The sequence below is a fragment of the Amphiura filiformis genome, chromosome 4 (genome assembly GCF_039555335.1).
Source record: "Amphiura filiformis chromosome 4, Afil_fr2py, whole genome shotgun sequence".
Lineage (NCBI taxonomy): Eukaryota > Metazoa > Echinodermata > Ophiuroidea > Amphilepidida > Amphiuridae > Amphiura > Amphiura filiformis.
Window position 1 is genome coordinate 56817093 of NC_092631.1, and position 18186 is coordinate 56835278.

An 18186-nucleotide genomic window follows, 5' to 3' on the forward strand; every position below is an offset into this window, starting at 1 on the left:
ATCTGTCGGTAATAGCTAATCACGTATGCTCAATTAATAGTATAATACCGTATGGTATCAATTAGCAAAGATTCGATTTTTGGTATTGTATATGTTCGCACATGTTTGTAATAACGCAATCAGGCGGAATATAACAATATGATGATTACGAGCATCGCCATGATCACACATACACAAATGAATGGGGATATTTAAATAACAAAAATCATGAAAATCAGTTCAAAAATTGATGTGTGGAAGCATTACCATTCGGATAAATGGTGTTTTTTTTCATGATGTTATCAAAACTAAATTGAGTAACTATTTGTCGACGGGAACTGATACACAAAGTTTTAAATAAAAATCACAACATTTTACATTGGAGCTGGTTCAAATCTATAATGATCACTCATGCGTACTACTAGGTCGTCTTCGTATATTTTCCTTCTACAAACTGTATGGCGCAATATGGTGGCCATCAGTGGTGTTAAAATCGAATTGATTTATTCGTACCGTGACTGTTAACCTCATTAAAAAGGGATATAAAATGCAACATGTGGATTTGATATGTCAACGTTACATGTCTTTCTTTACTCAAAATGATGATAATATTCAACGTAACCACACGGTTAGGTCAAAATATTTTCATTTAAAGCTGGACAGAGATTCGCCTCACATGTGCAATCTTTGGTTTTGTAATTAATCCGGAATGAGATATGATTCTAACTTCAGAAGATGGAATTATACATTGACAGTGAAAGGTCATATTCCTTTTTCAAAATACGAACAATTCCACCTGCCTCAACTTTCCTGCTCGAAACGTAACATATATTTTGGAGACAAATCCGAAAAATGTCAGCTTACGGGGTTATAGATCATTCATGAACAGTAAATTGGATAATTGAGAGAAATATTCAAACGTTTGCAATGTGTGTGTGTACGTGGTGTGGGGTAGGCTGAGGGTGTGAGGGAGTGTGTTGTGTATGGGCAGGGGTGTGTTCGATATTGTTGGCTGCACTGCAATGAACACTATTTATTCTGTTTGAGCTAAATTTATATAGTAAAACAATATATACTGTCAACTGTCATTGGTGAAACTCAGATAATACCAATATGGTATTAAATACTAATTTTAAACAAGCACATTTGACGAAATGTTCGATAGTGTTGTCTCCAGTGAAAGGAACACTGTTTATTCTGTTTATGGGGTAATGTAAAGAGCTAAATATATATATAATACCAATATTGTATTAAATACTTAAATAATAAAGCACATTTATGTGAGCCCTGTCACTGGTAAACGCACTATAATAACAATATTGTACGGTATACTAAAATGATAAACGTACATTTTGTGAGAGGCTCCTGTCACTGGTAAACACACTATAATAACAATATTGCACTGTATACTAAAATGATATTTCGTACATTTTGCGAGAGCCTTCTGTCACTGGTAAACGCACTATAATAACAATATTGTACCGCGTACTAAAATAATAAACGTATATTTTGTGAGTGTCTGCTGTCACTGGTAAACACACTATAATAACAATATTATACTGTATAGTAAAATAATAAAACGTACATTTTGTGAGAGCTTTTTTTTGTCGAATTGCCGAATCATACTCCCTCTAAAGCTCTTGTCTCTGCAACTCTTGATTCTCCAATGTGGAAGCTCTTAGATTTTTGATAAATATGCAAACCCACATTGCTATGATAGCATAGCCAAAGTAATTTATTGCGTTGAGAACTTGGTTTAACCGAACCATTTTGTACCTGTATTTTGTACTTTTTAACAAGCACATACCAACAAGCCTCTTCAGTATAGCATATAAAATGTAGCACTAGCTAATCGTCTTTAGTACTCTTTGCTAAAGCAGAAAACTCCATTATTAGAACCCTGTTCACCACAATCCTTCATGATCTAAATTTATTATGGTGCTGTCTGAAAGGATTTGATTTTTCGTATTGTACATAGTTTGTTTTATATTAATCAACAATCACGCAGACTTTAGCAATATGAATTTATTAATTCGTGTAATGATCATGAGCAGTGCCATAACCCATATACATGTACATAAAAGAATCGGGATTTTGAGAACAATACTATGAAAATCAGTTCAAAATATTTATTAGTGTGTTACAATTCGGGTGAATGGGGCTTTTTTAGTATAATTTACCCAAGTTGACATGTTTATATAAGAAGATGAAAACTGTTCAGAAAATTCACACCGAAGAATTCGTTCGAGCAACTTTGCAGTTGTATTTTCAACTCGTTACCTCGTCTTTCAGTATCAACCAACATTTTCAAAAATGGTTCAAACATATAAAACTTGCTTGGATTTACGTTGAATATTTATCCGAAAAATGTTGAGCCACTTCGGAAATACGCCAAAACTATGCCAACGATAGAATTATCTGTGCTTGGTGTATTAAGTAGATCGTCCTGTAATGTTTGCAAATTGGGCTGTCGAATTTGAAAATCATACTTCTTCTGAAGCTCTTGCCTGTGCAACTCTTGATAATATCCATTGTAAAATATCTTAAATTTTTGATACATATGAAAAATAAATATGCAAATCCATATTGCCATGATAGTATAGCCAACGTTATTTATGATGTTGAGAATTTGGTTTCGCTGAACCATTTTGTACCTGTATTTTGTACTTTTTCACAAGCACATACCAACATACCTTTTCAATACAGCTTGTGATATGCACATTAGGAAACGAATTTGGGGAAAACCTTCTGTTAATAAAATACTATGCTGAGCCACCAGCCTGGGTGGCTCACGCACCAGTAATTTCAGATGATTGAGCTCAGTAATACATCAAAGAATGTCTTCCAATTCATGAAAACAAATAGATAATCAGCTTATCGGATTAAAAGCTTAGAGGGAAGGTCTTGCTGCTCAACGAGTGTTTGTAATTATCAGAAGGTTTTCTCCAAATTTATTCTCTAATGAGAACTCTTAGATATTCTACTTCAGTACTCTTAGTTAAAGCAGAAAGGACCAAGTATTAGAACCCACTATCAGAACATACTCTTTATTTATCACAGTCCTTCAAAAGCGGTAGAATGCTCTATGCAACTGCTTGCGTGCGTGCCCGGCGTGCGTGTAGTATGTAATCACGTTTTTATGCACAATAATATTTTATGATAGACCTACCGTATGGTATTGATTAATTAGCGGAGATCCGGAAAGGGCCAGGGGCTGTTCAATAAATATAAGGAAAAAAAAATGGAGGTGGTGGTAAATTTTGGCACACATTCATGAAGCACCTTTTAAATAAAGTCATCTTTCCTGGTCTTAACGTAACATACTTTTGGGACGACTTCTAAAAATGTCATCTTACGGGTTATAGATATCCATGAACAGTTAAGTCAGTATTTGAGAGAAATATTAAAAATAGTGCAGTAAGCGGTTTACTCACCATTAATTGTAACATAACCCATTTAAATACCATTCATTTCAGAAAGGCATATTTAATAACATATCAAAAGTGCCCCAAATTCAAGCAGTGGAACAGTGCTTAATTTTAAAAATTAAAAATAGTGCAGTAAGCGGTTTACTCACCACTAATTGTAACATAACCCATTTAAATACCATTCGTTTCAGAAAGGCATATTTAATAACATATCAAAAGTGCCCCAAATTCAAGCAGTGGAACAGTGCTTAATTTGCATAAATACAAAATGGCCGGTTATGCAGGGGTGAAATATCGAACTTGGTCAAATCTTTTAAAAACTATACCAATGTACTGCTCTCATCATAAGGATTAAAAAAAGTATAGTTGAACATTTCTCTGGCATACGGTTCTCGAGATATGGGCAAAAAGGTCAAAGGTCAAATTTTGGGGTCCACAGGCGTCTTAAATTGTTCCTTTCACAAAAACGAATCAAATTGAGAAAAGTTGCATGTTTTGGATGTGTTGTTACAAAGATAACGTCAAAAAAGGTCAAGGTCAACAGAGCTCAATGGATTTTGATCTTTTTTTGCTGTGTTACCAATGCAACAAACCATCTGAGATATGGCAAACTATTCTTTTTAAAAAACGTTCTTGCAAATGGAGCAATCTGAGACCATTTTAAAACAAAATCAGAGAATTTTTCAATGTTTGTCCCATGTGGAATCCAAATTTTGACACATGTACATCGGAGATAGGTCAAACTATACATTTTATCTGAATCCTTATAACGAGAGAAATACACTGGTATGGATTTTATTAAGACTTGACCAACTTTCAAATTTCACCCGCTGCATAAGCGGACATTTTGGATTTATGCAAACTAAGCACTGTTCCGGAGCGGAGATTTTCGGGGACCTTTGATGTGCTTTAATAAGTATGCTTTTCTGAAACGGTGATTAAATGGATTCTGTTGCAATTATTGGCTGTGATTTTATACTTTGACTAGCCTATAGTGCGTGTGTGTGTGGTGTGCAGTGGGATGGGGGTGTGGGGTGTGTGTGAGAGTGGGTGGGTTGGGGAGCATGTTTCCTGCTGTCAACTGTCATTGGTGATAAACTCAGATAATACCAATATGGTATTGAATACTAATTTTAAACAAGCACATTTGACGAAATGTTCGATATTTTTGTCTCCAGTGAAATGAACACTGTTTATTCTGTTTATGGAGTATTGTAAAGAGCTAAATATATATAATACCAATACCGTAAAACCCCGTCTACAAGGATATACCTAAGAAACGCCCTCAATAAAATTGGTTGCTTGTTGTATTTGGAGTTTGAGCAAATATATACTGGCACTGGGTGGCTATGCATTCCATCTAAGTATGTTGTAACACCAATCAATTGTATTGACATAATAACGACTGTTTCGTATATCAGGATCGTATAGCTCAATTGATAGAGCGTCAGACTTTGGAAGTGAAGACATGCTGAAGAGAGCATGGTCCGGGCAGCTTAATTTCTTTCTGCAACCATAATGGGCCGCAATATATCACTAACCGCATAGTCCGAGGCAAGGTTCATTATTGTCAGGGTTAGGGTCTTCGGGTTAGGGTCTTCGGGTTAGGGTTAGGGTTAGGGTTAGGGTTAGGGTTTAGGGTTCAGGGTTAGGGTTAGGGTTAGGGTTTTAGGGTTAGGGTTAGGGTTAGGGTTAGGGTTAGGGTTAGGGATTAGGGTTAGGGTTAGGATTATATTCGTATTTATTCGTACTAATATACTAGTAATAGTATATTGTGTGCCGCAGTTTATTCCGTAATCAATAAGTATCATAAACAAACACCTTTCTGGCACAACGAATCATAGCACAGTCGTGTAGGCATTAGACTATGGATACATAGGTTGTGGGTTCGAACCCCAGGTAAACCGTTATAGAATTTTAATTCTATCGATTTCTTTTACTTTTATTAAGTAAGAGGAAATAATAATGGTAATAAACTCGTGTTATATCTAGCCTCATAGGCCTATAATTACATGTATGTACTATGTGTTATCGCATTGCGGCCCATTATGGTTGCAGAAAGAAATAACGCGTCCGGGCACCGGTTCCGTTTTTTCATTCTCGTTTAATTTTAACTTTTTGACATGTTCTTTTTATCTTTCTTCAAATCTACCTTTCTACTTTTAATTTTAGGTGCGTTTTTTTTATTTATTTTTTTATAGTTTTTTTATAGTTTTTTTAGTAATTTTGTGGTTTTATAGAAACTAGTAAAAGCATTTATACTAAATAATAGCGAAACCCACGGTTAGACAGATGTGTTGTAACTACTTGTCTGTCCTCGTCTTTGCAATAAAACCTATGTTGCACCTTTGTGCCATCCCAATTCTTGAGGTAGGGTGCGTTTTTGGCTTAAGCACGATTTTGTTTCTACTTGAAATGAAATCAAAATAAATATTGTTCTGTTGCCACAATTGCAGTTTTTTCAATAAAAAAAAAATAGATGAGGAATAATAATTATTCCATATTTGAATCTATTGTCCCATCAAGAATAGAGTGTCTTCAAAAACTTTAATCAATTCATCTGACAAAGGAAACTATTCTGGTCATTCAATTTTGTTTCGCTTGCACCTGTTATATCACAGGCGTTGGTAGAGAAGGCACACTTCTCTTGTCTTCACCGAAGTAGTGATGTAAACACTAACATGATTAATTACCATAGCTAGCAATGGACATACACTATTTTTGTTCCACTTGAACCCATACTATAGGCTATTCGCTGTCGATGTGACGTAATTAATCGGATTAACTACCATAGCAATTGATGAATACAATTTCGAATATATAGCCCTGCACTTCATCGTTCACGTGGCACCTATGCATTAAACCATAGTTGTCAAAGAAATGCTAATCACTCGCCATGTAAGATTAGTATTTATGAAAAGAGTGGTATTCAATCTATGTTTGGTGACATACGCGGGTGATTAGTGCAATCTGCTTGATGGTAGTTATTGCGATTATTACGTCACTTCGACAGCGAATTGTAGTATAGACGAATCCAACAAGCCAAGTGATGGTCAGAATTTATTCGGCCATTATACGCTGGTGAAGTTGCGTAATTAATCGGATTAATTACCATAGCAATAGGTGAAAACAATTTTGAACATATCGCGCTGCGCTACAAGCAGGTTACACTCATCACCTGTACTGTGTATGTCTGCAATCATAGATTGAATACAATACTGGTCTTTTCAAAGATCTTAAAGGTGCAGCATGATATGGTTCAATGAAGAGGTACCGCCTGAACGTATCAGTGTATAACGCGGTATATTCAAAATTGTTTTCACCTATTGCTATGGTAGTTAATCCGATTATTACGTAACTTCGCCAGCGTATTGAAATAAAACAGGAGGATGTGAGTTCATAAGGGCAATGTCGGGGATAGGTCACAATCGATGTGGAGAGATGAGAGGTCCGACCAACAGCCATAGCGATTCAACTAATTCATGAATTCCAGCGGACGGTCTGTGGCTAGTAAGGAATCGTCTTTGACCACATGCGCAGATCTGTCTCGTCAGGAAGATATTTAATATCCCGAATTTATAATAGGCCTATGCCTACCAGTTCCATCGTATAACCGATCTGCTAGAGAATATTTGTTACCATGTTTAATAAATTCGTATTTATCGTATAATAAAATGTAGCCAAATGTATATTATGTGTCACACGGTTTTCTGCTGAACCACTAGCAGGCTATGTTACCACATCTATGACAATGACAAAGGTGAATTTTGATGATTTTTACGATCGTCCGGATGAGCAAATCACTGAATGGGTCTTTAGTTCCCTCCTCTCCTTATCCTGCCAATATTATATGAATCAAAGAAAAATAAAGAAAAAATAAAATTAAACAAGAAAAAAAGACAAAGAAAAGAAACAATGAAAGAAAAACAATAGAATAAATTAAACTAAATATGAAAAAAAAAATGATCACGAAAGGAGTCTTTAGAAAATGCAAGAAAATATAAATGAAAAGTTTGAACAATATTTTGTTTATAAAAGTTTGTGTGACCGTGATGAGGCTCGAACTCACCATCTTCCGATCTAAAGAACCAAAGTCTTATGCCTTGCCAAGTGAGCTATGCTCGTGAGATGCGAAATAAAGATAAAATAATACATTGTATACCTGCTTGTGTCGGTAAATGATTTGCTCAAATTCCATAATGATATAATATTGTGGAGGGCGCTAGCGTGAAATATGCTATCATCACAGTCGCTTCTATTCCTTATAGACGGGTTTCTACGGTATTGTATTAAATACTTAAATAATAAAGCACATTTTGCCAGAGTCTCCTGTCACTGGTAAACACACTATAATAACAATATTGTATTCTATACTAAAATGATAAAACGTATATTTTGTGAGAGCCTCCTGTCACTGGTAAACACACTATAATAACAATATTGTATTCTATACTAAAATGATAAAACGTACATTTTATGAGAGTCTCCTGTCACTGGTAAACACACTATAATAACAATATTGTATTCTATACTAAAATAATAAACGTACATTTTGTGAGAGGCTCCTGTCACTGGTAAGCGCACTATAATAACAATATTGCACGGTATACTAAAATAATAAACATTTTGTGAGAGTCATATGTCACCGGTAAACACAACAATAGGGTAATGTAGTGTATAGTAATAACAATATTGTACTCTATACTAAAATAATACACGTATATTTTGCGAGAGCCTTCTGTCACCGGTAAACGCACTATAAAAGCAACATTGTACCGAGAGGTAAATAAATGCGTATCACTTGTTGGAGTGAACTTGTGCAAAATTATGCATGCGTACTGAGAGTACAAGTGCATTATTTTGTGCAATTTCTTGAGCATCAAGTAATACGCATTTATTAACCTGTTTCATATACGAGTAAAAAAACCCGTGATTTTTGCTGTTTTTATAACAAAATTATCACTAAAAATGTTGGAAAATAGGACCAAATATCAATGAATCAACCCGTCCAAAAATGAATCAATCCTACGTGACGCGAAAGACTGCACGTAGTACACGGAGTGCCAATTATTATACACAATCAATGTCTTTTGCCTATTTTTCTAACCGATTTTCTGATTGGCTGCTTTACTCCTATATCAAAGCCAAACTTAATGCTCAATTCCTTATAGCTACCTTATTTCTAATCTCTACGTTATTGACATATCTTCTCCTAAATAATTCAATCTTGGAGATGTTGCTGGTACAGAAAAATCAAGCAAAGATTTCTCTGTATCAAAGGATTTGTACCCAAGTAACTCCATGACAGCCCCACATACATCTTGTACTTGCTTCACTTCCTCAACATTCAAATAACGACGCCATTTTGACGCTGTCTCTTCGGAGTTTTTATGAAGACCCAGACATTGTTTACTGCTATTTTTGTAGGATACATTGGTGTTATTGTCAAGCCATATTAGGGCAGAATCTGGGGTAGGTTTTTCGAGAAAAGAATAGATCTTATGAGTTAGAACCTGCGGATTAGCAGCAAAATCTTCATATCTGATTAACTTATATCGATTTCTTAACAGATCCGGTGGGTTTATGGCAATTTGAAGATCATGGAATACGAGATGACAATAGCCGTTTATTGTTGCTCTGTATTGTGCAATGTCTGCGTTGGACCCGAGATGATAGCTTTTCGGTAGAAGCAACGACATATCCATTAAACTACTCAATTCAGGCTTAGTGTGTAATCTACCTAACAAATATAATTCGAATGCGTCTTTTAGATCATCAGGAGTTCCGAGTAGTTTTAGTGAGTTTGCCACGCCTCGAGGGTCTCGAACAAGATGAATGATCTTTAGATTACCATGTGGATATTTCTCGAGAAATTCTAAAACGTCGGGCAAAGTAACTCGAATAGTTTTCATAGCAATATTACCCTTGTAACGTAGACACATTTTTCTCAATATTCGTGCTGGGCTTTGTAATTTCTTACCAGATCTGAGAATAGAGGACAAATTTTTAGTATAATGGACCCAAGTTGACGTGTTCATATAAGAAGATGAAAACTGTTCAGTAAATTCACACCGAAGAATCCGTTCGAGCAACTTTGCAGTTGTATTTTCAAACTCGTTACCTCTTCGTTCAGTATCAACTAAGATTTCAAAAACTCGTAATGGTTCAAACATATAAAACATGTTTGGATTTACGTTGAATATTTGTCCGAAAAATGTTGAGCCACTTCGGAAATACGCCAAAACTATGACAACGGTAGAATTCTCTGTGCTTGGTGTCTTAAGTAGATGGTCCTGTAATGTTTGCAAACTGGGCTGTCGAATTGCCAAATCATACTCCCTCTGAAGCTCTTGCCTGAGCAACTCTTGATCCTCCAATGTGGAATATGTTAGATTTTTGATACATATGAAAAAGAATATGCAAATCCACAATGCTATGAAAGAACAATAAAAGTTATTTCTGATGTTGAGAACTTGGCTTCGCCGAACCATTTTGTACCTGTATTTTGTACTTTTGTACAGCTTGTGATATGCTACTTCAGTACTCTTAACTAAACAGAAAGGTCCAAGTATTAAAACCAACCATCAGAACATAGGCCTACTCTCTATTTATCACAGTCCTTTTCTAGAGCGGTAAAATGCTATATATATGTTGCTGCTTGCGTGTAGTATACGTATGCACGAACAATAATAGACCTACCGTATGGTATTAATTAATCAATTGAATACGTGAATACAAAACCCACTCAAGTCCATTAATAGTGATTTTGAGAAATTAAAAAAAAAACCCGTGTATCATTTTAATTCCTTTAGTTTTACCTGATCATGCTGATAGATAGTTTTACATGCAAATGAGTGGGTTAAACTGTATTAGGTATGACGATTAGCATTTCGGGGACTTCGTGGGGTGTCATTTTGTATGCCCGACTTGGGTTGTTTCTTTGATCATATAGTTAGTATATTCTTTACCTTTTGCTCTCAGTCTTTTGTCTTGTTCTGTGCAATTCAACTTGATTTCTGCATTTTTTTTACCACTTATTGCGTCATCACTGTTGGTATCACCTCAATTTACCACGTCAGCCATCTTGCCCTGTTTGCGAGGGCACTATAATATGTGTGCAAAAACCACCCAGGTCCAGGACTTTTTGGATTTCACATGATCGATAGACGCACGTAAAGGGTGGATTTGTGTTGTTCTTTGATACATATGATAGGCCTATGTATAAGCAACAATTTCAATTTGGCCAAAGTATGGACTTGGTGGGTTTTGTTTTCAGGTATTCAATTAGCAGAGTACCGTCAGCTGTTCAATAATTATGAGCCCTGGGGAGGGTAAAAATTGAAGGGGGGGGGGGGGGGAAATTTGTGGCCAATCAAAAAAAAAAAAAAGGGGGGCAATTGTTGGCAAGCCCAATTGATGCGAGAGCCTCCTGTCACTGGTAATATAAAACGTACATTTTGCGAGAATGTCACCTCCGTTTGTTCGGGAGTCGGATTAAATTAATACGTTTGCGTCATTTGGGTGGGCGAATGGGTGATGTGCGATTTTGTTCCACACTTTAATGTTTTTCAAGATAGTGTACTCTTATCTAGGACCACACAAAGTTTCATATTAACTTTTCTACTGGATCAGAGTCCCTAAAATAAGCATTCTAAAGTGGCCGATAGGATCATGTGCGAATATTTAGGTTGTTGTTTTCAATATTGTTTCAAAGTGATCCACTTTAGTTGTTTCGTTTTAGCGCAATTTCTTTGCATATAATATTCAAATTGACGTGTGCTGACCTGCGATTTATTTTTGTTTAGGGACCTTTCACAAACACTTGTTAGGGGGCCTGATGCAAAAAAAGGGGGGGCTGAAAATTTTGACCCTCATACGGGGTTGACCCATAATTTAATGTCAAAAAGGGGTCCTGAAATTTTTGAGATATGAAAAGGGGGGCCCGAAAAATTTTGCGTGATTTTTTTTTTGCATCAGGCCCCCCTAACAAGTGTTTGTGAACGGTCCCTTAGTTATAGATTATATTCCCGGGATTATATTATAATGATAAACGACTAATTATGCAATTGACGATGATTTGTAAAAGACATTATGTATCTACGCATTATATGCACGTGTCATCGTATGGACGGATGGTTTTTAGTTTTGTTTTGACCTTTTTTCATAAATAATTATACTCCTGATCAAAAAACGACACCCCTTCATTGTCTCTACTCTATGTAGGAAATGAAATTCAGTGCTGATGTTACTTTATCTACTTCCCGATTCCAGAAAAATACAGTAGGCCTACTCATTAAAAAAATCTGGCAATAAATGTCAAATTTTCATATTTGGTAAATTTGTGGAAATGAAGGCAAAAATGACCACCTTAATGACCCTTGGGTTATCGGGCATAGATATCGGTGTTTGTTCAAACACATCTGTGCCATCTAGTTCGAATTTTCTTTTTCTTTAAGGCATCGGATAGGAACGTTTGCACAATATTTTTTTGTGAGACCTGAGAGCACATCAGACACACCAAATTGCATTCTGAATACAATACAAGGAATGTCCTGATGATATCAAATAATTTTGATTTCTTGAAATTTGGGATATAATACAAAATCTCATGTCCCACAAAAATACTGAGCAAAAGTTGCTATCAGATCCCGTAATTTATTGATTCGACTCGATGTCTATAAATAGCCATCAGACCATAATTACAACTCAAATATTTACCTCAAATACAAAAAAAAAAGAAGGAAAATGAGACTATATTACATATGAGAGTGAAATAAATATTTAATAACATTTTGAAACATTATAAATGCATTTGGTTACAAATTCTGATATTTAATTCTTATCACATTACAACTCATTTTGTGAAATAAAAGAGAAAAAAACATTCAATGGACGGATGTAATTTTACTTGTAAAAGAGTAGGACGGAATGATGTTCTACAGAGAATGGTTTTAAAATATATTAGAGCTGCCAACTTTCTTAAACACTTCAGACTTAAAATCACCCCACTTGCCTTTGGAGGCGATGCATATGTAGGGCCCAAAGACCCCATATTTTTTCTTTTCTTGAGCACATGCTCTATCACCCAAAGTCCCCTTATTTGTCCATTTGATCTATCACCATGATCACCCAAAGGTTCTTATTTTTCAATTTGAACTGCAACATTCATTTATCACTGATTTTGTTACTTATTTTGAAGCAATTTGAAGCCACTTAGAACTAATAATTCAATGTTTAAGTCTTCTGCGGGACTGGTATGGGACTACGCATTTATGAAAAAGTCTGCAAATAAATAAATAAAACTGCGGGAATTTTGACATAAAAAAAGACTGGTTCCAGAGTTTTGACTGGAAATTCTCATGCCTGATGTTCTCACCTAATGCCCCCCATATTTAGGTCCAAACGGTCCATCTATCACCAAAAAAACCCCATATTTTTTTACATTTTGCACTCACCAAATGCCAAACATCATGCTCTCACCGAATGCCTTTTTAATTGCTGTAAAAGTGCCAGCCTAAAGCTAGCTTCAGACTCCGAGTATTGTACGTACAATATTGTATGCAACATATCTACGTTATTTTATCTATTGCCATTCTATTTCCAGTAATGTTTAAGTTCTAACGAATGTTTGATGACGAAAAATCGATAATATGTTACATGTAATATCTAGTAGAAATATATTATCGATTTTACGTCATCAAACATTCGTTAGAACTTAAACATTACTGGAAATAGAATGGCAATAGATTAAACAACGCAGATATGTTGCATACAATATTGTACGTACAATAAAAAGTCTGAATACTGCTTTACACCTATATATCCATTTGATTTTGAAGTGAGCACCCGCGGGTAAGACACATATATAAGCCCATTACAAAAACATAACTGTTTATCCATAAGACCACCTATTCATAGCAGATTATAGAGAGTGTCCATATAACCAAGCCAAACTTATGAGGGTCATTCAAAAAGTTCTACCTCCATCATCTCATCTCTGTTACCTTACTGCCAGGATAATGAAATTACCCATGATTATACCCTTAAGGTGGCTGTGTACTCTCAGACATGCATGTAGTAAAAGTGCCATAACTTTGTAATTATTCACGCAAGACATATAAAAGTATACATTTTTTAACGGCAAGACATCAAGGAATCTGAATATAAATACAGATTTGGTGTAAAAACAACAATTATGAAGAAATTCACCAAAAGTAATTTTTTGGCAATTTTTGTTCGGTACATCATAACAAAAAAACACTCTTTCCAAAAAATTTCGTTTTGATTTTTTCTTAATCTTCAGACTCCATTAAAAAAACGTTTTTTTTAAATTTTTTTCATATTGGCCTTAGTTTTTGAGATATTGACCATATAAGGCATCAAAATGAACTTTTTAAAACCCACAAACACTTATCTGCACAAAATGCATAAAATCTGAAATGGACCTAAATATAAAAAAATGAGAAAACGGTTTCTTGATTCGACCTTGCTTTTTACAATGAGCATAATTGCTTACCTATAGATGCTGTATTTATTGAGTTATCGTGTACCTAAATCATCATTTTACCGAGAAAATGAACATTAAAATAATGGCTGTTGAAGTTTAAAGTGGTCACATTTTGCACTTTGATCGAAGCTCACAGGAGAATGCGGCAGTTCTCGTTTTTCTACCTTACATTACGTGAACATCGGGTAAATTCACATCCCCTTGAGAAGTTTTAGCGAAATCCATTCATATCTTGATATTTAAAATTGGGGGAAAGAACTTGAAAAAATCCACATTTTATCATCTATTTTTTTGTGACATCAGTGCTTCCGTGGTGCTTCCACAGGATGCCCCGCGCATGCAGATAAGCGTTGCGTATGTGTAGCGTATCTATGCGTTAACAACTTGCGCAACTAGGCAACGCGATGCGTTGTTGCGCGCGTGTACCCCGATGGTACAACAAAGATTTTCTTTCCTTTAAATTGTGGAAACGAGTGATATAGTGAAATAAAATCCATAAAATAGAGCAGTTGGAGTTTACAAATCTGGAATTTCTTTCCTTGTATTCATAAAAAACATAACAAAGTACACACATTTCAAAAAAGCTCAATTTTGCGAAAGAAACAATGTCTAGAGTACACAGCCACATTAAATCTAGGCTACAAAGTAAAAGTTATTTGATGAAAATGTGATTTGTTGTTTTTAAAATATGTTGGCTAAAGCGATTACAGATTTTTTACATCAGAAAATGGTTAAAAACTGAAGCCCAAAGTTTAGTAAGCGTCATATTGTAGCTTAGGATAATCTCCATAAAAATGTTTTCAATACGTGGTTGTCCAACTGCTTACTCAGGATAAAAATTTTGGTCTTATTTGTTGGATTTTGCAGTGGCAGATTTGAATTGTGCATGCTAACCTAATCCTGCAGGGCGTATACACATGCGTAGGAGGGTAATTTGTCTGTGTGCTAGCGACGCAACCGCGTAAGCAAACTGATTTGAATCTATCATAGCAAAATCCAACATGGCATTACTCTCAGTTGGAGGCGAGACACATTATACTTGGTTTATCTGGAGTGAATCACCTGTTGTTGCAGAAGCAGCTCAATGCAGGTGTAGCGCCAAGGTGATATGGGTACTAGAAATGAATGTGCCCCCAAATTGCAACAAAACATGTCTTGATAATATTGACAGTATGGCAAAGTAACAGATTGACCATAATGCTACAAAATACTAGTATATACATGTATACAAAGGCAGCATATTGGTGTTAAACACACCAGCTGCATGAGGTCACTTATGTAACAAGCTAACTTAAGGTTGGTCTTAACCCCGAAATTATTGAAACTTTCAGGCCTCATAACTGCTAAATATTTAGAATGGCAAAGACTTGATAAATTCATCTGTGACTAGTGTGAGGTCCACCACTTCATTTTCGTTTAAACGTAACAAACGTAAAAAAATTCTTGGGCCAATTTTTTTTTTTAATTTTTAAAAACTAGATAAAAATATCTAGGAGCCGTTTTTATTTTTTTTTAAATTTTGACCAACTTCACCAAATATATTAGAAATTTGGGTAAAAATTGGGCTTTTTTATGATTTTTTTTTAATTAAGCATTTTTTGACAATTTTTGGTGTAAATTTCTCAAAGTTGGTCGAAGTTAAAAAAAAAATAAAAAACGGCTCTTAGATATTTTTATCTACTTTTTAGGTAAATGCACACAGTCCATAATAATAATGCTGAATATGGTAACCGGCAATAAGTTGTATGCACCTACAATACCATGATGCCAATAACATAATTATATATTAGTTCCAATGACATGCCTATATCCAGAAACAATTGATCTACAGCACCATTGGTGCTCTTGTTAAAATTAATAACAAAAGGATTTTTTTGTTACGTTTAACGAAAAAGAAATGAGCCAAAGAAATGTTTTGGGGGATTTTGGAACAAAAATGAGCATTTTGGCCCAAATTTGACCTCACAGATGAATTTATGAAGTCTTTGCCATTCTAAATATGTATACTTTGATATACTTTAGACCAACAATTTAGCAATTATGAGGCCCAAAAGTTTTCATAATTCCAGGGTTAAGACCAACCTTAAGGGAGGTGTAATGAGCGTGAACCTGGTTTGGATGCAGAGGGAGTGTGCCTGTAACAGACACAGCCACCAGAAAAGGACCAGCTCAGATCATGGCCAAATAAGTTTGCAGTCCAGAAATTTCATTTTTTCTCAGCCTTGCAAAAAATAGGCAGAGGTGGGAATCGAACCGGGACCTCGGTGTTGTAAAACCTACTGCGTTACCACTGAGCCAACTTACAATCAGCTATGAGAAGTTTGATAGTAATCCTTGATATTGCTGAATAGAATAAATCAATACTGATAGGTCTATTTATCTAATGTACGATGTTATTCAAATTGGCCTATAAACTAGGAATATAATGTGAAATGACTATCAATCGATCAATCGATCAAGTTGTCAAGTTATCAACAATCAATAATAAACCGACGTAGGCCTATCATGGAATATTACTAACTAGGCCTACTAACTAATATACCAAATAAATAAAATAAATAAATAAGTCAGTAAATAAATAAATAGGCATAGGCCTAAATAAATAAATAAATACATAATACAGAATGCAGTTAGTATTTTAGTTGCAAAATTCCAAACATTCTATTCACACATTCTATTATAATTTTCTGCTATACACGCAAAGGACCTGTGCCTTTAATATGTCCGCCTAATCAATAATGAGTCTTTCACCATGCTCACACACCATGTTAAACTATTGTATCCCTGCAAGTATAGTACTGACCAAGTCCTAACACCTCAATGAAATGGATGCTATAACGCACCCAATCAAGCGAACATATCAAGGTCATATCAGGCGTTATACAAAAGAATGGTCAAAGGTCAACGCTTCCAAAGAAGTATAGTAATAGATGTAGACACAAGCTTTCGTGCGAAACATAAACACATAGTCGTCAGTCGTGTGGTTTTTATGAGATTTGATACGGCGCTGAAGTCTATTGGCTGTCCCAAAATCAGTACCAGACCCGGTTTCCAGACGGCAATGTGTGTGTTGTTACAAGGAATGCAAACTCATTTTATCAATGAGTGAACCACATAGAGGAATACGACATCTATCGTGAGCCAATCTGCATTCTGTTGCCTGCAAAAGCCGACGATCAGGTAAAATTTCTAAAAGCAGCGTGGCTAGATATTTGCGTTAATTTCATGATACGTGTAAAACGCATTGAAAACGCCAAATTGCAGTCATAAAATATATAATATTAGTAAATCACCCAATCGAATGTTAACGTAGGTATGTGGAAAAGAACTGCAATAACAATAACAAACTATGTGCCCAAAGAGTTGTCTTTGGCATGTCGCTTTTGAAATATGACCAAAAATATCAAATTTTAGAAAAAAGCCCCAAAATTTAAAACAAACACGAACCTTCCAAAATAAATATATATTAGCACTTTCGGCGCCCAGTCACTACCTGCCGCTGTGATTTGGGGTAACTCATTGCTTCCCCTCTCCAGATACCGGAACTTCAAGGTCGCTCATACCCCAGCCCTTAATATGTCAGGATGATGTGGTGAATTATATGACATAGAGCACCAATAAATTGATCTGTATAAGGTGTACCACATTATAGTTTGATCAGCTCGTAATCGGCGGGTTTTATAACATCACAGATTAATATCAATATATTTAATTTGGAGAATTATCTCGCCAGAAGTATTACAAATTATTAATTGAAGTCCTATCAAAGTATTCTAGGTCCTATACTTTGTCTACTTTCTTTAACATGCAAAATATAGACCAGGCAGATGAACTATATCACTCTTAACGTGGGTCTACTTTTCGGCGTAATGGTAAAAGCCTAATAACACCTGCCGATTACGAGCTGATCAAAGTATAATAAGCATCAACATCTTGATATAACTGTATTTTGTACAGTTTCTTCAGCATTAAGTAATATGTAGTTTTTAACCTATTTCATACATAGGAACATATTCCTGTGATTTTGTTGCTAAACATTCTAATAAATTGTTTTCACCAAAAATGACAGGAAATACAGAGAAAATATCAATGCATCAACCTGCAAGGAAAAATCAATCAATCCTAAAAGCACGACCAATAGTATGCGGAGTGCGTATACTGTCAATACCCTCCGCATACTTTTCCAAGGTGGCATGGTGAATAATTATGTGTACCCGGTTTTGGTGAAAAATAACAGAGGGGGGGCAAAGATTTTTGTCAGGCAAAGGGAGG

General features: G+C 35.3%; 1 protein-coding gene across 1 annotated transcript; it reads right to left on the reverse strand.

The window, feature by feature from the left end:
* Nucleotides 1-7695: 7695 nt before the first annotated feature.
* On the reverse strand, nucleotides 7696-9999 carry LOC140151107 (carbohydrate sulfotransferase 1-like). Its single transcript, XM_072173326.1, has one exon. The coding sequence runs from the start codon at nucleotides 9896-9898 to the stop codon at nucleotides 8597-8599; it is 1302 nt and encodes a 433-aa protein (XP_072029427.1). The 5' UTR covers nucleotides 9899-9999; the 3' UTR covers nucleotides 7696-8596.
* Nucleotides 10000-18186: the final 8187 nt, after the last annotated feature.